Source organism: Pagrus pagrus, assembly GCF_965226575.1.
Source record: "Pagrus pagrus genome assembly, chromosome: 7".
Lineage (NCBI taxonomy): Eukaryota > Metazoa > Chordata > Actinopteri > Spariformes > Sparidae > Pagrus > Pagrus pagrus.
In genome coordinates, this window is record NC_140191.1 from 30,252,745 (window position 1) to 30,275,790 (window position 23,046).

At 40.4% G+C, this 23,046-nt stretch overlaps 2 protein-coding genes across 4 annotated transcripts in view; one reads left to right on the plus strand and one right to left on the minus strand.

Moving 5' to 3' along the window:
• The first annotated feature begins 2,060 nt into the window (after positions 1-2,060).
• LOC311259756 (TGF-beta receptor type-2-like) overlaps positions 2,061-23,046 on the plus strand; it is a 68,130-nt gene continuing 47,144 nt past the window's right edge. The window contains exons 1-3 of one of the 3 annotated variants that reach the window (XM_084357065.1): positions 2,061-2,115; positions 14,671-14,815; positions 14,930-15,123. In XM_084357065.1, coding sequence (XP_084213191.1) covers positions 14,673-14,815; positions 14,930-15,123 — 337 coding nt within the window. In that variant the 5' untranslated portion in view covers positions 2,061-2,115; positions 14,671-14,672. Of the gene's footprint in view, positions 2,116-2,604; positions 2,801-13,857; positions 14,502-14,670; positions 14,816-14,929; positions 15,124-23,046 lie in introns of those variants that run through there. The other 2 variants (XM_084357063.1, XM_084357064.1) reach the window with 2 other exon arrangements.
• LOC311259757 (uncharacterized protein) lies at positions 6,496-11,688 on the minus strand. The gene is made up of 2 exons (XM_084357066.1): positions 11,531-11,688; positions 6,496-6,808 (listed from the first exon to the last, which is right to left on the minus strand). The coding sequence occupies exons 1-2, from the start codon at positions 11,593-11,595 to the stop codon at positions 6,511-6,513; spliced, it is 363 nt and encodes a 120-aa protein (XP_084213192.1). The 5' UTR covers positions 11,596-11,688; the 3' UTR covers positions 6,496-6,510.

The following is a 23,046-nucleotide window of genomic DNA, read 5'->3' on the forward strand; positions in this document are numbered from 1 at the left end:
CCGGGTTGAAACACTTGCACCTGAAGGGTAGGATTTTTCCTAGCTGAGAATATTTGACATTTTATGTGATTTCTTTTTATCAATTTTTTTTTATTTTTTATCTTTGCACATTTAATGTTGTGAATATTTGCTATTTTTCCAGGTTCTGGAATAAAGGTTGTAACTGTGACATCATTTTCAAAATGAAAAAGGTGTTTATTGTTAAGAATTATCCAGAAAAATCTATTCTAAAAGTATTAGACAACAAGAAAATGATTGATAATTTGAATTTAATTGATTTTCTTGTATTTAAATTCAAATAAATATTGAGAGTAAATACTGTGTAACATAATTAATAACCTGTAATGTAACTTACATCTATGATAATATAGTTGACATGAGATTATTTAAATAACAAATAATGTTAAAATTAAGTGAACAAATAGTATTGCAATAAAAGGGATTGAATTGTGTTGGAATAAAGTAAAATGATCGAATAGTTTAATTGTTAGTTGTTTTCACACAATTTTGTGAGTTTCTGCCAAAGCAAATGATCTGTGTGCAACCAATGTCCACTATTGAGTTGAGTAAATCCAATGCATTATTTTTTTCAGTAAAGGGATTATTGTTAACAATTCTGTATATAACTGAACATTCTTTAGGTTTGTTTTGTGAGCTGCTTCCAATTCTTTCACTCTCATTTTTTTCGGGTCAGGTGGTCAGGGATATACGGCGTTGGTTATGGAGAACAGAAAGTACATGAAGGCTGTGGTGGAAAGTGTGCACGATACAGCTTGCCAGGGGATAACACAGCAAGGTCACAGTGAGGGTGAGGAGTCATCTAATTGGGGCAATTTTAATGAGCTTCTGCATGTTATTGCAATGTTTGATGCAACCCTAACCCAAATACATCACCATGACATACAAAATGAGATATTTACTGTAATGGCTGATATGATACGTAAATAAATTAGTGATGAGGTGAGGGATGCAGAGCACTTTGCTGTTTTGGTGGATGAAAGTAAAGATGTTAGTAAAAAGGAACAGATTTCAGTGATCCTGAGGTTTTTGCACCCAGTGTCAGAGGAAGTGCATGAGGAATTTTTGCATTTTACTACTACACATACACTCAGTCAGTGTAATATAGACCTACATTTTTGTGTTGGCTAGTGCTATGACGGAGCATCTGTAATGTTGGGATGTAACAATGGAGTTCAGGAACATTTCAGGAACAAGGTGCCTCAGGCAATTTCTATACACTGCCATGCACATAGCGGCATATGATCTGGCCGGTCTGTAATCACTGCCATCTCAGAAAAGTGCACAGATGAAAAATGGAAAAAAATCCGAAAAGCAAGCAGAGGTCTGTGCGCAAACACAGGAACCGAAAGACAGACTTCACTTTGTGAGAGAAGGCAGGACCAAAAAGCGTGACGTGCATTTATAGACTTGTACAGACTGATATGCACATCCCTGACACTTCCCATGAGTGCAGTTTTTCTTGAGGAGCAGAAGTGAACCAGTAATCCAGCACTGTTGGTTATTAACACAGAAAACAAGGGCCCTTGGACAGCAACAAAATCATTGATGCCTTCGCACTCAGCCACAACAACAGATGCATTGTTATGAAGTCTAATGGTAACTGCATGATTGTTTTTTTTCTGCTGCTCATAAATGTAATGAATATATATGGAAACCTTACATCTTTATCCCTTAAGTTGAATATTTCACCTTGTTGTTAACACAGGGTACTGCCTATGGGGGTGTTGCAATAGAAATTAGACTGGAATTTAGACTAACCCTAAATTTCAGAGCACCTTCACTGAAAAGTCAAGCAGACCCATAGCAGAAGTGGCTGTTTTATATACTATTTTATATTGTTGCATGCATGCTGTGTTTTTATCGGCATGAGTTTGTTTGTTTTATTGCATGGTTTTATTGTTACAAATTGGTTTGTGTGCACTTGTCACTGCTTGATGTCGGCACTCCCCCTTGATTACCTGATAACCTGCACCTGGAGACCTACTTGATTTTGTAACAGGGACTGGAAACCACCAAATGGGTTTCGGAGAATGGCACGAGGGACCAGTGGCGTGGTTTGAGAGTGGGACCAACCACCTGGCTTAAAGGTTAAAGGTGAGGAGACTGGCATAGAACAAAAAAAGAAACAGAAGGAAAAGAAGGCAGAGGTGTGGACGGATAAAGGGACCTGCAGAGCAAGGACGCTGGTGTACACGGTGTGGAGAGAGACAGAACGTTTATTTCTATTAATAAGTGATTGTTATATGTGGGCATCTTAGTCATTTTTATGTATTTCCAAACAATGACTGAATGCAGCTTTTCTCCCGCTGTCTGGCCTGTTCACTGTAGACTATACTTCCTGAAACTCTGTAGAGGCTCTGTGATATTTCAGAAAGCTCAAGTTTTTGTCTATGTATACAGAGCTGTTTACTGTTCTGCTTCCAGCATTTGGATTGGTAATTACACACGCGCACGCACGCACACACACACCGAGAGAGAGAGGGAGAAAGAGGGGAGAGAGAGTCCTCCCTCCCTCCTCCGGTTTCCTGTCAGTGTGTGTGTGTGTGTGTGTGTGTGTGTGTGCGCGCGCGGATGGTTCGGCAGTGACTCTACAGCTGCTGAGCGCATAACACAACGGACACACTTAACTTATTCCTCTGGCTCGTTTACTGGAGCTCTAATGTGAATGCGAGTCTTCGGGCGGAGGACAGGAACATGGAGGCACAGCGCTGCTCTTTATCTTTACGCGGAGTGCTATCTATCTCTTTCTTCACGGTGCTGCTGGAGCCCGGGACCGCCGGTGAGTTACGCATATATCCTAAACTTTACCAACAATGTCTATACAAGGTCTTACTACACCCTTCACTGATGACAGTGTCGGCGTACTTACACCAAACCTGGATTGTAGTCGCAATGAGCCTGAGAAAGCTCCTTCCAGCACGTTACGCATGGCTCTCAGGAGAGCCGAGAACAGCCAGGCGCAACAGGTGACTCACACAGCGACACATACACTGCTCAGCTATGCGTGTAACTGCTGCTGCAGTAGCTCACTGTTCCGCTGTGTTACAAACAGCACACGTTTGTACACACAGGGAAACATCACAAAGATAGTTTCCACTATTACAAAACTCCAGCTACAAGACCCTCCACAAAATATTAATGTCTTTATTTAATTAAAGTTAAAAGTAAATGTCATATTTTGATTTTAAGTAAGATAAATGACTTGTAAGACCTTTATAAATGGGCCCTTGCAGTTGAGTTTCATGTATTTATTTTTATTGCTGAACATCTTACATATTTGATGAAACCCCCTGAATCTTCAGTTTTCCCACTGTTATTTCTCCTTAAGTAGCTTTAAAGGGACAGTCCGTTCACTTGTCTGATGGAGTACTAGCAGTCTGCGTAAACTGTTCATCAGGGTTATCCCAGATCAGTCTCAAGACTTCAGATTTTTAACAGTCTGTGTAATGAACTAAGGACATGGAGTTTGAGATCTAACTAAATGTGCTATTAAGCTAAATTATGAGAATTGTAGAATAAAGTTTGTTGGACATACTGTACATTATGGACTTAGTCCTTTTATAAATTGGTCACTTGTGAGTAGGGATTGACTGTTTTTGTAAGGTCGATACAGATTTAGATTATTAGTCATCTAGAAGACATATAACTGATATGCATTTGCAGTAAACATTTAAATCTTGGTGTGAAAATGTAATGTAAGCAACTACAATTTACTCAACCGACTGGAGTTTTTCCAATTTCAGCTACTTTATACTTAAGCTACTTTACTTAACCTTGCAGATTCAGACTATTCAGTTTATTTTACATGTGACATGTCCAGCCCACAACACTATCTGACTGATGACACGAGTGAGACCACAAAGCGATGACTCCAGACAGAGGACAGAGAGAGGTATCAGAGCCAAAGTATTGCATTTTTAAATTCATTAATTTAGTCAACAATAGGGCACAAACACACTGACACTAGTCATTGGAAATTTGCGGGATCGGTCTATCCCTTTTTGTGAGACCCACAACTTTATCCGTCTGTCAGTATCATGCAGTTCATGCTCTGCCTGTTCAGGTATTTATTGAGGCAACATGATGTTGACACTTTCTGCAGTGAAACATTCAAACCCAAGACTGCATGTTTTTATGGCTGCACCACTCCACTAGATGGAAATATTAGAGATGTCTTATATGTATCATTTTGGACACATTTCCCCAAATGTAGCGTGACATATTTGCTATTTACCGGTTGGATCTCCACTAGAATTTAAAATGCATTTTGGCAGGTTTGAACCATGTTTGGCTGCACAGTATGAGATGGATTGAATGTCCCACCAGTTGGTTCCACAGTTCCTATAGAGAAAACGTGTTCCGGGGTTCTGCTTTTAAGTCTTTTTGTAAGTTTGTGTGGTGTCAGTAGCACTTTCCCTCCTCTGCACTGTAATCCCACATGTTAACAGTGGTAATTCAACAGTCTTGGCCTCATACCATAACACCTCCCATCGCATTAAATCAGAGAAACTTCCCCACGCTTGATGACAGGTGGGTAGATCGAAGGCAACAGATGAAAATGAAAATTGTTCCTTAGTTAATGTGAACACATGCATCGTGTGTTGCCCCCGTTCTCCTTCCCTTCTCTTGTTCTTCACCCCCTCTGTTTGCCATTTGTTCCTGCCCTTATACCACGGTGGGGCCTATTTTGAACCTGGAAATCTCCCATACCAGAAGGACTGTGTGGTCCTGCTGCATTGTGTGTGTTACAAATAGACGGGCACATCAAAATAATTAGATACAAACGCATAAGAAAAACAAACTTCCGTCCACATTCCGCCATGCTCCTCACCAACACACATTAGGACACACACTCCCTGTCATTCTGACTTCTCTGGAGCACCTTGGACCGGAGGAAACTCCTCACCACTCTCGCAGTGCCGGAGCAGCTTGACATTGTGGTTATCCAAACACCAGAGCCGGACTCTGTTGTTTTTATCTTTTCATTCTGTGTTTTCTTTCAATTGATGCGGATAACCATCTGCTTGGTGGCCTGTCACAGAAAGGTTCCCTCTTTCTTCCTTCCTCAGTCAGAGTGTCTGGGCAGAAGGTGAAGGTGCAGAATAAGAATCATGGTTGAAAGCTGAACAGGAGGTTGTATGAAAGGGACAATGGATAAATATTTCTCCTGTTCAGACCAGCAAACCTCTTATTCCTGCTGCGTTTACACTGACTTCACTGAGCTCCAGTGTGCAGAAGAGTAGAGTGGAGAAGAGACAAGAGAGGTTCACCCACTTTAACCTCCTTTAAAGTTTCTCCCTTTGATTTTTTTTACCATGTAGTCGACTTCCCCTTGCTCTCCTGCTTCGCTGACTCTGGGTCAAAAAGAAGAAGGAGGGATGGAGGCAGAGGTTGCAGATTGAGAGGGGAAACATGAATGAGAGGATGACAGCCAAGTTGGAGAGAGGGGTAGATTAAGAGGAAGTTGCAGAGGTGGGAGGATAACTTTCAGGAGCAGAGGGAGAGAGCTGAGCTGCCTGCTGTGGCAGTTATGTAGCACTGTGCAGCTCCTTGCCAGTTGTCTCTCCTCATTTCAGTGACGGGATGAGAGCAAAGAGAAGGATTCCAGAGATTAGTATTTGCCATGCAGAAGTGTCATCTATTTTAGAGGTTTAATAGGCTTAGATTTGGAGAACCCATAGCTACACACAGGGATCTAAACTCATTAAATGATTAAACAAGCCTCGAAACGCTATTTTACTTACTCCACCTACTGTTCAATGACAGAGACACACCTACACTGTAAACCCAGATTTAGTTTAAATTAAACTTTTGAGTGCTCGTTAATTTTTCTTTTGTTTTGTGAAACCCCTCTGTCATTGCAAATCACTAATCAGATGCAATATGTAGTACAATGACCATGTTAAGCACATTACTTAGTATGTTGGGTTTATGTAAGGGACGGGAGGGGCCTGATCAGCAGCAAATTAGCAGACTTCCCAGCATGCATTGTTAAATGAGAGTAAAAACTCTGGCTGTATTCGAAACCGCATACTATACTGCTAGTACGTACTGATTTGGCCAAAATGTAGTATGTAGTATGCAGTATGCAAACAAAAGCAAAATCTGCAGTATGCAAAAAGTTCCCGGATGTCGTACTGATTCGGAAAATATTTCCAGTATGCATCCGACCAGTCTTCTTTGCCTACTGTTTCCCACAATGCAATGCGCTGGAGCCTGGATCATGACGTCCTTGTCACGTGCTCCGGAGCAGTACAGTGTTTGTTTGTTCACACAACATAAGTACAGTGCATAAGCTACTTGACTATTGTGACGAAAGCTATAGGTACAATAGAAATGCAGGCTGTTGTACATATGAAATGAAAAAAGTATTCTGTTAATTAAAACTTTTTTTTAATTAATATTTGGTGATTTCTGTACATACAGAGCTCCCGAGACAGTGCTGTACTGTATACTGTCCACTACAAACATGAAGCTTCCCTCTAGCGGTTAAGATAACTGGCCAGCTGTCTCCCCCGGGACGACGACGCATGTTGGCCGGCGGAACGACTCTGGAGACGGGGCTGCTGCCTCTGAGACGAGCCGCTCCTTCCGGAGCTTCACTTCTCCGAAAACATCGAGGCAAATTACTAAACAGCCGTAGTGACTCTGTGGCTTAACCCAGGAGAGGCAGTAGAGGGATCCTTGGGCAAGGGTGAGGAGGTGCTGGTGGTGATCCATCCGGGTGATCCAGGGCGAGTGAGGCAGGTGGCAGAGGTGCGCGAGGCTGGTGCTAGTAGCGTCAACACTAGGAAGGTTGAGGAGAGACAAGAGTTAGTACAATATCAAGGAACATTAACTGACAACAGACTAAGGCTGGACTCGAAATTACTCTACTACCACAATAAGTATTCAAAATCAATCTGGCAGTGAGTGGAGAGTAGACCAGGGTTTTAAAGCAGGAAATGATGATGAGATGCGCTGCAGGTGTGGTGTGAGGCAGGAGCTCAAGCCCATCAGGGAAAGCCACACCCAGCCTTGGACAAAACACCAAGCATGGAAAATACCACCCACAGCAAGTCCAAATTATGACAGTTCTTTATAGATTAATCTTATTTTATGGAGTGTTTATTTGACTTAAGATGGTTATTTTTTACAACTTAGACTCCTGAAAAGAAATAATTTATGTGAACTTATGATTTTGAGTAAAGCTAAACTTAACATGTCTACTACATTTAACCCAGTGTCCAAGTTTGTGCAACTAGACCTGTTTAGTTTCACCTTGTGTAAAAACTTAAGTGGTTTAAGGCAACAGGTTTCCACTCAGTTTTCTAGTAAAGTCAACTAATTCGGAATAAGAGTTTACACTACTACAAACTGTGTGTAATATTGCACACAGCTTGCACAGCTTTGGTACCTTCATTAGTTATTTAAAAAAACACCAGACTAAAATTGAACTGTTGGCTGGCCATCTGTGCTTTTCTGACACTGGTGAGCTGCCCTGAGGGATGCAGAGTTGATTCACTGAGATCATTTGTACAATAGCAGCAGATCTCCAAACCCTGTTTGCAGTGTTTCCCCGAGGTTGAGAATTTACTTGTAGTGGCCGGTGGAGCAGTGTGTGACAGCGTGGTGTGTGATGGTTGGAATCGGTAAATTAAACTAGTAAGACAAAGGTTTGTGAATAACCCAACCGACTATTGGAAATAAATAACTGTATGGCAACTCAGCTGACAATTAAACATATGGAAACATGTAAACATAAATGTTCCATTTTCAGAATATATTGAAGAACAAAACTGATGTTAATTTTGCTGTTTTACATTCATTAGGCAACTATAACTGACCACACAATCAAATATTCACTGCCACCTAGACATATAGCTAAGTACTATAGTATTAGACAATACCATGAATGTAGTAGGTTGTAATTGTTCTGGAATTAAGTTATATAGGCAAATGAACACAAGTACTTTTGTAGTTTTGAATTATTGAATTTACATAATTGGGCCAAGCAAATGAAGCTGCATTGGAAACATCCATTCTGAGGCAAAGTTTCAGTGCAGACAGAAGTCCAGCTCAGCCAATAGGCTAGACCAGGGGTGCCCAAATTTTTTCCCATAGAGGGTCAAAACTGAACACTAATGGTGGGTTATGCTCCAAAAGCAAACGCCTATGCATTGTAAAGATTAAAAAGGGTATTAGGATCCCAAGTTCTCTTAATTGACTGGCTTCCTGCTGTGCACTTCACTCTGCTCTTTAACTATGTAGGATCCTGATGGTGCTGTGCATTTATATCTCACAAAAAATGAACCAGCATAAACATTATTATAATTTTTTTAAATGTATATATTTTTTTAAGATCAGTACAAATAATGGGTGGGCGGAATTGAACCTTATGACAGGCTAAATTCGGCTTACCGGCCCCACTTTGGTCAGCCTTGTGCTAGGCTCTGAACCTGTAGTTAAGCTAGCTTTAATTTCCTGCACTCATTGTGGATGCAGCTTATTACAATCAAATACTAGCAGCTACCAACAACAACTTGCATGTTACTCACTGCATGGGTTGATGTTGTGAATAAATCAACCCATCTTAAATTTAACAACCTTGACAATGAAGGTCTACTGGACTTTGCGTATTATGACACAACAATTGCATGTCTTTATTTGAGAAAAAAAAAAAAGGAATTGGAATTTTATCTACAGGTCTACCTTAGTGGGCTGCTGCATGTATATATATCCTTTTGTTTGAGCATATAAAGGTCATGTTGATAACAATTTTATGTAGACAAATTTCAAAAAGAAAAAAAACTATTTTCCTTTAAAACATTGTATGATTGTGAATCAATACATTTAAAATGTTTGTCACTTTCAAAATGATCGTCTTGTTTAGGTCTGTGTAAGAATTCTTACGGTTCCAGTGTTTACCAAGGTTTTGTCAGGCAATAGTATAAAGGTGTTGGTATTATGTGGTATCTTTGTTTTGTCTTGGTAGTTGCCAGTTTGTGGAAAAAACGTAAGTTGGCTGATTTCTACAGTTTGTGCAGAGACATAAAACAAATACAGAAATCTCTCATGTGAAAAACCAAGAACTGTTCTAGCTGTGGCAGAAACATCTGTGTTCATGTAGGATCCTTTTGCTTATAGTATGAACCTTTTTTGATGATATCTGTCTGTAGTGCAGCGTTTTCACTCTTTCCATTCTGATTTGAGCAGTTAGGAGCAGTCTTTCCTGTATATGGGTGATAAACTGCAGTCAAGTTTCCTGTGTGTCCTCCCATCCACCATGAGCTCACATCCTCAGTGGTTTGGAAAAAGAGGGAAGGGGAAGAGTCGAGGGTATTTCAGCTCATGGGACAATGTGATCTGTTTACATCAGTATGACAGGGATATAATGCTGATATGCATAGTTCTGCTTTACATCAGCTCCTGAAAATGTTTTCAGGAACTACGGTTGATGGTGTGTTTTTCAGTTGAAGGAAAATACTTCCTACATTTAGAGAAGCAAGCTTGTGTCCAGAGGTTTTGGTGGTTCAAATCCCTTGACTGACAATAATAATAAAGAATCTGGTAGCAGTGCTTGCATTACCACCAGTTGTGAATGCATAACTGTGTAAATGTGATCAGGTCATGCCTTGAAAAGAGAGTATCACTCTCAGCAAACTCCCCTGTATAGATAAAGGAAAAAAACAAACATGAAACTTCTCACAAGGGTTGTGGATTACACTGCTGTTGCTGATCAGCCTTATAGATGTCTGGAGAGAAGGCCGATATCTACGAAACTTGGCAACTCACATCAATACAATCGTATTGATAAATGGTATTACAGGTATTATAATTTTTTTCATTCAGGGGTGAACTATCCCTTTAATGTAGCCACTTGTCTTTACTTTGTCCTGCTAACAAAGTGAAACGGTGATTTATCAATGTTATTCTTTGCAATCTTAGTAAGACTAATCTTAGTCTGCCAGACAGAAGCAAGTTATAGTAGTGTGATTTCCTACTGCAGCAACAGGAGCACAAAAATATCTCACATTTCAATTACAGCCCCTTCAGGAGCCATCAAGAGCATGCTTAATGACAGTCGACACTTTCCTCCTCCAGTTTCCTGTGACGCACTGAGACACTCCTGTTTTCATACTATGATTCTTACACATGGACTAGCAGCAGGAAAAAGTGCAGCGGCAATAAAAGAGAGTCAGAGTGCTTTAGCAGCTGGAACAATGATCCACATACCACCACAGACCTTCATGCACAGTTACCCTTTAACTTTCTGCACTGGCACACTCTGTTGGAACTTCAAAGTAAAGGGTGTAAAGCTGTAGCCTCTAACTATCTAAGATCAACAGAGCTGTTATTTGATCATAAATCCAGAAAAGTAAGTAAATGGAGATATTTAAGGTATTGTCTTTCTTTTGCTTTGGTTTATCTTTTGATTGTGTTGACGCAAACTTCACCTCCTTTTCGCTTGGACTCAAAACTCATAAATAGTGTAGACATTTACTAAAATCGGCAAAAAAAAAAAAAGTCCATTCCATCTTTTCTCGACAATCAAATTGCTTGAAATTCAAGTATCCTTCCATAGTAGCAGTGAAAACAGGAACTTCTACTTGCTAATGCCACATGGCTTACATGGTGCAGATTCACCAAATTGTAATATTTATATTATCCAACTTCTGACTAAGAAACTGGGCTGAGGTCTGGCCAACAGTTAACTCCAGGACTCAACATATAATAGGGACTTTAAGCAGTGATGGTAGGGGGACAGCTAACTTTCCAAACTGGTTGCCAGGGTAGTGGAAAACAAATATCACAAGCAACATTTAACTTTGACAACAGCTACTCCTGTAACTACCTTCTAACACTTTTTGATGTACTCCTAAGTTAGGCAAACCAGGTGTTCTCTTTAGATTTAAAGATCTGTACCATTATGTGCAAACCTCTTCATCATGGGATGTGCAAAAGTTCACAGTATAGAGAATATATGTCATGATGATGGTCAAAGATGTCATTGTTGATGAGACCAGCTGCAGATGAGTATAAAGGGCAGGGTGGTAATTCATCACTGGGGGTGGCTAGACTGAAATCTGGTCCTAAAACTGTGTGGCAGGTGGTGGTTACTTTAGTTTAGACACAATGTTTTTATTAGAACATTTCCATACTGTGTTTATTATACAGTGTGAACAGTTATATGATTAGGCTAAGAGATTTACAGTGTCGACTCTGTAGTGTTTTGAATGTTTTTTGTAAAGCCCTCTGTACATGTAGGATATGATTAATAGGATCTTTAATTTTAATATTACAGACAGGATTTATTCAATTTTTCACTCAGATGATGTCAGTACTATCTGCCCTCTCTCAGGGAGAAAGTAAGGAACAGTTGTGTATAAAACTAATGATTTTATATTGTCATATAGTGGAAACATGAACTGCAGAGAAAAACGTGTTCAACAGACAGCCAGATGGTTTTCACAGGGCACAAGGTTTACAAAGTACAACTGACTGAGATCTTCAGCCACTTTAGACTTACTTGTCACTGTAACTCAGTCCAATAATTGATACAGCAGGATCTTCCAGCTCTGCAGGCCTGTTCATTGTTTCATGGGGGTGAAAGCCAGAGCTGATCCTGGAGCAAGAATTTTATGATTTACTGACTGTACGCAATATCTAAGTCACTGCTACAGTGAGGTGCGTGTAATAAACCTTGTAATGTCCTCAAAAATGTATATTGAATTACATAACAGTCTCATAACCATAATGCCAAGTCATTACAGTACAATGAATTGAATGACAATATTTGGTCTACTACTGGGTCCATACAATCGCAATTTACAGTCAGCTGTTACAAATAAAGGCAACTAATAATTAATAATAAGACTATCTTATGATTACTTTACAACTGACGAACCTCACGGAGTAACACTGAACACGGAGGAATGATGGAACGAACTGACAAACACATGAGGGAGAACAAAGACTAAATACACAGACACACTAACAAGGGGATCAGGAACAGGTGGAGTGAGGAGGGAAGAGGAACAGGTGAGGGAACAAACAGAAAAACACTGGGAGGGAAAAACACACAGGAGGAACTGAAAAGCAAGAAGAGACACATGAGGGCATAATATCAAAATAAAACAGGAAAAAAAGGAAGACACTGAATCATGACAGTGGGCATAATATCAAAAGAAAAGAAAAACAAGAACAAGACGCTGGATCATGACACATTTATTTTCAAAAATCAACAGTAAAGCCCAGGAACACCAAGCCCAAGAAAAGAAACTCTCAATAAATAACTGCACTGAGATAAAGAAGCTAGTGGAACAGTTGCTAGAAAGCCCTCACTGCTGTTAAATATGTCTGATATACATTGTGTAGAGCTGGAGGAAATTCAGTGTCCTGCTCAGTGAAGCTGAACCAGGGCAGGTGCTTGGCAACACTGAGGCTTAAACCCAGACCTCACAGATGAAGGAGGGTTTCTCCATCTCCAGAACCACCCTGCTGCACCACAGCACCTGCATACTACACACAGAGCTTCTATCCCACCCTCTAAGTCAGCTTTGTTTGAACACAAAAGCCACAGGGAAAAACGTTTCATTCTTTTATAGATTAAAACATTTATTTTACAGAAGGCACAGTTAAGCTGTGTAACCTTCAGATTACACACATTACTTACCTGTGTCCCTTACAGAGCCTCTCCTAGGCCAGCAGTCAGGGGGCTTGCAGTCAGAGAGGCAGGTCTGAACAGGCTCAGGCATGACAGGGATATGATTGCATTGCCAGCCCAGGCAGCACAAAACCTATGTTCCACACGTAATACCGTCCACATACATTATATCAAACAATGCAGCCATGTCTCGGGGCGGATTTTACATTCAATATGAGGCTCAGGATTATGAATGTTTTTTTATCTATAACTTGTTTAAATGGAAGACTGCCAGTAAATGAGAAAAACGGCTATGTGGAGTCATTGCCACTGATAAAGTCTGTGCCTGTGTTTATAATTAGCCATGTTAGTCGTGCTTCTTGGAGACCTTCTGAATCATTTGTTTGATTGATTTGACTTCACATTTTGGAAATGTGTCTATTCATCTCTTCCAGAAGATCTACAGCATTCACAACAGATCAGAAAACATTCCACATCCTATCTGACCATCCTATGTATCTAAAGTGGTATGAACTAAGAAATTGCTGTAGCTTGACACAGGCTGCCTATTGATTCAGCAGTGGTTGTCTGACCAATCGTTTAGTGTGGTTGTGGCCTATATTTGTATGGCTCTAAGGTTTCCTTAGGCCCATTACAGCACATTTGAGGTGGGTTTATCTGGCAACATTGCAGTGCAGTCCAATGGAGGAGTTGCCCTGGTCTTTGTTGACAGTTGTTTGTGGTCATGACCTGGTTAAATTCAGACAGCTAATGCTGTCCTGTGCTGATAACCTACTGTGTCTTATACAGTATGTGGTTTACAGTAACTTTGTGTATACCTTGGATGTCAGAGCTTGAGGCTTGTATTCTGTCTCATGATGTAGGTTGAATTGCCATCTGAGGTCTATTTTATTCGACCTCCCTCCCACCATCTGCATGTTATCCTTTTCAAAATCTCTGTCGCTATGGGAAACAACAACAACATCAGAGTTAGCAACCTACCTGCCGAAAATGGCAAGTTACCTTAACCTTGGCACTAACTGTATGAACCTTAACAAGCTAACAGCTCTTACCTTTTTGTTTGTGGTAATTTAGCCATTTTGATGTTTGGGCTCGGGTTGAGTATTTAGCAGCTAAGGAGCCAGGTACTTTTTCCAGGAGTTGGTGGAGACCAAACCAGAGCTACAAAATGTAACATTTTTAAATGTTTCAAAGATAAGTTGTCAATGTGTTTGCATCAGTTTGACTGAAGTAAAGATGTCACATCAAGTTTTATGTCAACCGAATATGCATTTGAATTTCGTGGTGTTATTCATGTGATTCACTCGTGTGATACTTTGGAATAATCAGTGCAAGCTTGAGTGGCAAGGAAGGCAGGCAATTGACAGGCAGGCAGATATAGCTAGCAGGAAAAAACAGGAACAGATAATATACAAATACAGATGGCTGGAACTCAAAGGTAAAAGGCACATAGCTACTTTGACGAACTGGCAGGAAAAAAATGATTGTGGGCTGGTACTGTATAGTCTATACAGACTAATGAGGGAATGAGGTGCTGGTTGGGACAATGCCAGGGAAACTCTTGTGAAGGTAATGAGGTGACCGGAGGGCAGATGGGAGTGACAGGATCTGAAGTGGAAGTAGGAAAGTCAGAGGGCATCTGGTGGACAGGTGAAGAATAAGGCTAAAGTGGCCTCGGAGGGTGAAAATGTGACTAAAGAGGGACTGAGAGGCAGAATTAACCTGGGCTCAACTGAGGTGGACATGGTGACACACAAAATCTTCTCAGATCACACCAGATGCTAATGCTGAAGTTGACTGAGGAGGTGGAGGGAAATACCCTGCAAAGCTGCAGGTACGTCAGGAACATTGTGGAAATGTCTGATATCTGATTGGACAGTTAACCAATTAACAGTTTTCTGCTCCTAGCCAGAGCATAAAACTTGCATTAAAGATTGCAGTGTGTATGTTAGTGTGATACCTATTCACCAGAAACATGATGAACTTTTGTGTTTGTTCTGCAGGTATGCCCCTTGTTTACCAAATGAGGCAGTTGTGTAAGTTCTGTGATCTGGAGCTGTCCTCATGTAGTGGTACAGGGACTTGCTTGTCCAACTGCTCCATCACATCCATCTGTGTGGACCCCAGCGAGGTCTGTGTCGCTATCTGGTAGGTACTTGAGACAAGAAACCTGCCGTTATCTCTTAGACATGATTTACTAGAAAACTAGATGCCTACTATTGTGAATTGTTTTTACTTACTTTCTGTCTGTCTCTCTCTTAGGAGGAAGAATGAGACAGACTTTTCCATTGAATCTCTCTGTCATGACCCGTCCAAGCCACTGTATGGCATTATGGTGGATGACTACAACAGCTCTACCTGTGTGATGAAGGAGAAGAACACAACGAGTGGGATGGTTCACCTCTGCTCCTGTACTGGCGAGGAAGAGTGTAACGACATGTTGTTATTTTCTCCCAGTAAGTACATGAAACCAACACACTCTAATGAGTTTAAATGTGCAATATGTAAGAATTTTGGTTTGAAACATTCAACTATTAACTAAACAAAAAACAGTTTTGATGTTGGGCGGTAGCCTGATAGTAAAGCTCAAGCCTTAGGTGGAGGGTGCTGACTGAACCCAGCGTGTCCTCGTTGTCTCTTGAGTCAAAGTCTTGGAGGCTGTGTTCACTGAGAGGCTGCTAAACCTGGTTTTGTTGCCCACCTGCCTGGCTCAGGTTCTGGTGCCAATTCAGTGTAATTCCCTGCCAGTATTCCCCACTGAGGGCCCAGTCCTCCTCCTCCTCCTGGCAATCCAAAGCTCCTGGATGTAACCACCAACACTGCCTTGGTGTTCCAAGCTCCCAGCCCAGGCAGAGTCAGCTAATAGGACTGTTCGTTGCACAGCAAACTGAGCAAACTAGCTGATGACAGCTACAGCGGGCAGCAGTTACTGGTTAATTTGGTGATATGCTGTCCAATCTTTGTTTGGTGTAAGTATTTGACAGGCCAATTCTTACATACTGCACCTTTTTTTAAAGCTGCCTATATTTATTTTAACCATGGATCAAAGAAATGTGTAATGTAAAAGGGGTAACTTGTAGCAATGAACCACAGAGTTATATATGCAGTTGCCTGCAGCTCTATGGAGCATAGTAGCATCTTTCAACTCATTAGTTTTACAGCACTTTACCGTTTTGGTTGTTTTGTCTCTGCTCTGTTCAACTTTGTTATCAGCAGGCAGATGTCTGTAGTGGTAAAAACTCTGATAAATGCACTCTACATTGCCTGCCTACCAGTTAGTAGCTAGCTGGTGAACTTAATGGAGCTCTTAGCTGCTAAATAGCAAAATATTTCCATTAGGTGTTGAAAAGTAACAGAGTTTACAGGAAAATGAGCATTGGACTAACATCATCATCAGGTGGCTAGAAACGCGAATCCAAATGAATGCTAATGTTGCTTAGTGTCAGCTGAATGCGTAAATACGTGCATTAAAGCATATGTTTAATTAAAATAGAACCTACAACATAACATCAAAGTGCATTTCAAAATGATATACTACTTACTAATGCATTATTGTGTTCATCACTTTAACTGGTCAAGGGAAAGCTCAAATTAATTTCTTTTATACTGCTGCAGAGCTCGATCTATAACAGTAGGCCTATATCAATGTATTTGTCGATTTTTATGTTTTAGTAATAATCTGAATCAGCAAAGTAATCAGTAACCTAAGTCATTAAATAAAATTGGTGATGTAAAAAGTATAATTGCCTCCATAATGTTGCAGAGTAGAAGTATAAAGTATCAGAAAATGCAAATGCTCAACTGAAGTACCAGTCAAGTGGCTCAAATTGTGCTTGTACATTAGCCTACTCAAGTAAATGTGGTTAATAATTTCACCACTGGCCTTAACAGAGACCTTAGATGCAGTTTCACGATAGTCAGTTAGCTTCGGCTGCCTTGACGGTTTGCTTTTTTCTTTACTTAATTTGCCACCCTTCGACATTACAGTATCCACACTAATACTATATTACAACGTTGTGTTACAAATGTGAGTATTTTTAGTAGAAATTATAGTAGCTAAGGCAGAGCAGTGCGAGGCATGTCTTCCTAGGTGGCCGCCATAACCGGAAGTCCTGATTGTGATGTTTTTTAAACTTTGGAAATACCTGGTGCCTTACCTTCATAAAGCAGCTCTGTCTGCTCACTGGAGCTTTTTCGCCCATCTCTGCCTGCCTGTCAGTAGAGTGGTGATTTTTCAGTCCTAAACCCAGAAATCGGTTAGCATTCTTGCACATTCCGTTGTGTAGTCTTTAAGTATATGAGGTTTTTGAATTGATTTTTAGTTATAATGACTGAAAAAAAGGTTTGTGGTTACCACAGGCTTGTGGGTGGTGTTTTAGGCCCCACTGTGGTTGCTACTGTCTGTATGGAGATTGTATTGTCATCACAAACAGGAGTTGGAAACGTGGTGTTTGCATCACACATAAACAAGGTTGGGGGAATCCTCAGTGTGGTCACAGTTCGATGTCTTCTGTGCTGTGTTTGGCTGCAATTTCTCACTGCGCTGAGAAGAAAAATTGGATGTCTGTCTTTGTCTCCGAATGCATGTGTGTACGAATGAGTTACTGTGTGGTTGTGTAGAGCAGCCACGCTGGATAGCTCAGACATATGGTTTCCTGTCTGTGTTTAACTCAAATCTGAAACATCTACGGCACATGGTGAACAGGCCTCATGGACACAGAAGACCTCTGTAGCGAATGACAGGGAGGTAGGCTGAGCCTGCAGCTGTGGGGAAGCTCATTTTTTCTCTTCTTATGTTACAGTATTATTACATCAGACTTGATGCCTCTTCTTCCTGCCCCTCAGACCAAACTGTAACTTTTATCTGCTGAACAAATATACTGCAAACAGCCTGTTATTCAATTGGATGAGCTGCTTTCTATTTCCTGGGGTTGGGTTTTGAGAATTTTAAATGTAAATGGTCCGTGCTATGAGTCTATCAGTCACCTCCATTGTATTCAGATAACTATGGATGGATGGATGGATGGATGGATGGATGGATGGATGGATAACTTTATTAATCCCCGAGGGGAAATTAGGTTATCATAGCAGCTGGTACATTCAAGTACAAATACAATCAAAATAAAAGGGCAAATATAGAAAAAATAAGAAACAATAAAGTACTATATACAATAAAATACTTAAGTAGTTATAAAATAAAATAAAATAAAATAAAATACTGAGGTAAATAAAATTAAATGCTGAGGTATCGAGGAGTAAAGGTAAGTGGAACATAAGGTGCAAGAGGATAAGGTGAAGTTTCATTTACAGTAATAATAATTTCACTACAGTAATAATAATTTAAGATTATTTGTGTGTTTTGGAGTGAGCGTTGTAAAGTCTGATGGCACCAGGTAGGAATGATTTCCTGTGCCGTTCCTTTGGGCAGCGGGGTTGAATGAGTCTACTGCTGAAGCTGCTCTTAAAGGATAACTACCGTTTTTTACAACCTGGACCTTATTTCTAGCAAAATATATGATCATTTACTCACCCAGATAACTTTGGTGTCATTTGAAGTCGTTCGGACGAAATTAGATCCAGTGTAGCGCCAGTTTATCCATATGATGCGAGTGACGGGGCACCGAAGCGCAGCCTCTATATAACGCATTATCTGCCACGAAACTAGTTAATCACCAATATTTTGTCATGATACGCTAGTGCTATTCCCCTCTGAGTCCGGGCTCGTCTGTTATCAACATCCGGGGTCAAACTAGCAGTAGCAGCTACAGGTAAACAAGCCGGCTGTCGCGGGTGCGCGCGCAGCTCAGAGACGACGTCTTCCAGGTCAGAGGTAGTAGATCAACCTACAGACCCCGGATGTTGACAACAGACGAGCCCGGACTCAGAGGGGAATAGCACTAGCGTATCATAACAAAATATTGGTGAAATTAACTAGTTTCGTGGCAGATAATGCGTTATATAGAGGCTGTGTGTCGATGCCCGGTCACTCGCATTATATGGATATATCGGCGCTACACTGGATCTAATTTCGTCCGAACGACGCCAAATGACACCAAAGTTATCTGGGTGAGTAAATTATCATATATTTTGCTAGAAATAAGGTCCAGGTTGTAAAAAACGGTAGTTATCCTTTAAGCTTAGCCATGGAGCTAAGTGGCCCTAGCAGATGGGAGTCTGCCTGGACCGCAGCTTTGGATCATGCAGAAGTCCGTTTTGATGAGTTTAATTTTGTTTAATTAGAATTGAATTGAAGTGTGTTTTATGATGAATTAGCAACGCAATTACGTTTGTTTTAGTTCAATAAAAGAGAGATACTTGAATTCAGAAGGTGCATTTTATGTTTAGTTAGGAATATAGGTAAAAAATAGTTGCTTTATTGACATTTTATGAGTTTGTTTTGTTTACTTGGACTAAGTAGTGAATTCTCTGCATTTATATCTCCCTGCTGAAACTACAGGGACTATCAGACTATCATGTCTTGAGCTACAAAGTAGTATTTGGAGACAGGACAGACCAGCGATATTATGAATCCCCCTGAATTTATTGTGTCTGTCGGTCAGTATCTGTCACTGACTGTATGCATACACACACACACACACACACACACACACACAGAGCCCTTAGGGTAAGGGTCGTGGTTCCTTCCTCCCATTGAGGACACATGCAGCAGGAAGTCCTTGTTTGTTTATTGGAGCGCTGCCATGTCTTACTCCTTTACAAATGCCTCACATTGTTCTCCCCCAGCATTGCATTCTTGTGACGTGCCTATAATGGTGTTTGTGCATGTGGTTTACTGCTTGAGAGTCACAGTAGTGGATTCTCGAGTGGGTGAGTGTGTTTGTGCGTCCAAACATGTGCTACAAATATCACCGTGAGGGAGTGAACTTTGTGATCCCACAGCAGCAAACACTAACAGGGATTGTTGGTTTTGATGGAAAGCTCAGTGGAAGCCTGTCAGAAGTTAATCAGATAGGGAGATGTGTACTGTATGATCATTGTCTCAGTGTGATGAGATGATGAAATAGATGATCAGCGATGGTGTTTACCTATGTTGTTTGTAGTGTGATTCATAGTTGTGTCCAGTTTAGAGACACCACTGTTATGGCACAATGTTTTAAGATCTCCCAGTTTCTGCTTTCTTGCTCAACAAACATGGTGCCTTTGTCCCTAGATGTCAGATGTGACAAAATTAGGCCTGGGCAATAAAACGATAGTGATGTGTATTATCTATACCGATAGACACATCTATAGCAAAAAGAAAATAGTTTGAATAAAATGTGTGATAGTTTCACACGTATGCATCACATGCAAACCAATGAAAAACCTGTAAAAATACGCCCTGGCTCATGAACAGCCTGTCATATCCCTTGATAATGGAGTGAGCTACGAGTGACACGCAAAGAGCCAATCATTTAACAAGTCTTTAGCCCAGAGACACTGCAGCTGCGACAGCAAAAGTGGTCGGCGCGATGACCGGGGCAGCTATGGCTCACAATCGACCACACCATCTCCGCTGCCTGCTAAGTGTTTTACAAACCAACTGAGAGAAAAACCTTTTAACACCAGAGTGAGGAAATGAGTGCTGATGGAGAGGAAATTGTGTATAAAAAAGTGCAGGTCAGCTCACCGGTATGGCAGTATATTTATTTGTATATGTAATTGTAGATGTATATATGATTTTATTTGTGGGTTTTTCCTTGTGTCAAGATAGATTTTGACTTGTGGTGGTTAAATTGTAAGTGGTTTTAAAACCAAAATAAAGTGGTTGAATTCAACCTTTTTTTGCCTGGTCTTTAAAATGATAAAAATAGGAGACACAACTTGTAATTTGTAATGTAATCTGATGCTTCCACCCCTGCCTAAATTTGATTGCAATTGCATCTGGCAAGTAAAGGCAACACCTCAAAGAATTTGGCAACCAGTTCTATGTAAAAAGGCTGCATCTACTGTCATCAGTCACAGATTTAATGCACCACCTGGTGAACACACTTCATCAAACACATCCATTTTGTTACATGACCAACAGGTGTGTGCTGATTGGAGTTCTTTAATTTAACAGTAGCATCATATATCACGAGATACGTAACCTCTCACTCTGAGAGACAGTGGCACATCATTTGTTTCTAATTAAGATCCTGTGAAAATGATTTGGAGCAGACTAATGCCTCCTCTCAGCCAGTGTCATATACATGTGTTGCAGAGCTTGTGAGCTAGTTTCAGTTTCTGTACTTACAGCTGTGCTCTTGTGAAAGTCAGTTTTACATGTATAGAGGCACACAATGTGGGGAACGAGATGAAGGTAGACCTAATTCATTCCTGACATGGATTCCTTTACTGGTAGAGTCTATATTTTTTGCACAGATGTTGCCTGATGTCCTCCAAGTAATTTCATTTGCTATTTTGGCATGGATACAAATAAAAAAAAGAGATAAAAATAAAAAGAAGGAAAATATTAATTAGAATGACGAAAGAAAGAGGAAGCGGAAAAGATGATGAATATGGAGCTATAAAGGAAAAAGTGTCTCTGTGCATATTCCAAGATCTGTTTTTTTATTCTTATTTTTTACAGTTCCTCCTTAACTGTGGAATCTTGGCCTGGCGTCAGAGTCACATCAGCCACACACAGCAGACTTCTTTATAGAGAAATGACTCAAGCAGGCCACCTCTAAGATGCATAAAAAGAAAGAGAGAAGAGTGTGAGGCAGACACATTGGTGGCCAGGATAGACAACACTGAGATGGTATGACGAAAAGATGGAGATGGAAGAGATGGAAAGATGTTAGAGGAAGCAGATGGAGAGATATGAGCCATGTTGATGAAGCTGTCTGGCTTGTAAAGACAGCGCTGTTACCATAACAAGTAAATAGTGAGTGTGATATTCACTTGTAGTCAGTGTCACCAGCCTCCCTGTGGCTGGATTTCCCCCATGCTCCCCAATAACATGATATCAGTCTGGTTAAAGGCAAGCTATTTATATACATTTTTATTTAGAAGGGTAAAAACTCCAGAGGGAGAGAGGGAGAAACAACTTTAAATTTAAATTTTGAGGTTCATGCAGTGAAAAAAAACAAATGGATAATACAAACATAAATTCAAGAAACTTAAGAGCCTTTTGCTGCACTGTGTAGAGTACAACAAACACCAAATATTCAGCCCAATTGCCAGAATAAATGTTGGCGGATATGTTGAAGTTTTACATTTCTTAATGTTGCAACTTTATGTTTCTTAAGGTTCTATTCTCAATTTATGTTAAGACAGCATTGTGGTTATGTTCTAGGTTTGGGCACAAAGACCACTTAATAAGGGTTAGGCAAAGGTCATATTTTGGCTTAAAATACCTGGTTTGGTCACAAAGATGTGGCTGGAGATGCCTTGCCATCTCTTTCTGAATATCTAATGGGTTCACACTTACAAATATTTAAACACTGTCACAGACAGTGGTCCCTGGCTTGGCAGCCTTCTCGCCTAGCTGTAACGCCACCACCATCCTCTCCTCATCTTGACATGAATTAATGTAATATAATATGAATGTCATATTACACATATTGTAGACATGTCGATATGTTATTTATGACACATACACTTTTCAACTATCTGTATTTTGCAGTCATGTAAACTGCCAACATTTTATTCTAGCAACTTGGCTCAAATATTTGCTGAATTTTCAAAACCTTACATAAACAGATTAAATGACAGTTATATTTAAGCTACATTGATTATTCTTTGATGAGGTTGCTATGGTGAGCATGTTGACAAACAGTTACCTATTTACACACCTAAAAGACATGGATGTAAGTATGTATTTGCAGTCAAGTTTCTGGCCATCCGACAAATGTGGATCCAATATCAACTCTCCTTTCAGGTCTGTTTTCCTCTGAATAGTGGGTAAAATTTGAGTTTAATTCTTCCATTGCACTGCAAGTGAACCATCAGTAATGTTGTTCAACCAAAACAAAAAGGAAAACAATGCAAAAACACTGTGTAAGGCTGAGTGGATCTGAAGAGTCCCTTGATTATTGTCTGATGGTTTTTCACTACAAGCAAATCTTTTTAAAGCAAAGAAACATTTTAATTCTGATGTCTCTATATGAGCTACTTAAGTAAACAAGACCATCAGCAAGATTGCCTATTTCTTTATAGCTGTTAAAGTTACTCTGAATGCCTGTTACTGGGTTGGTTGTTGCCTGTTATGTCTGGTCTTGGAGAGTCCATCCGGAGAGGAAGATCCTTAGTGGAAAGCCACACCTTCTGACCCGAGACATACGCAGGAGCTGGCGAGCAATGTCTGTCTGGGTTGGGTTAGGTTTTTGGGTTTTGAAGAAGTGTAGGATAAGGAGGTTTGCGTTCTCCAGGGTGGACAGGAGTTTGGACAGGGGGAC

Excerpts from the sequence above, each read along its gene's own strand:
- LOC311259757 (XM_084357066.1), bottom strand. The coding sequence starts at position 11,595 with ATGAACAGGCCTGCAGAGCTGGAAGATCCTGCTGTATCAATTATTGGA. Across the intron at positions 6,809-11,530 it reads GGACTGAGTTACAGTGACAA|TGTTGACGCTACTAGCACCA; the intron begins GTAAGTCTAAAG and ends CAACCTTCCTAG.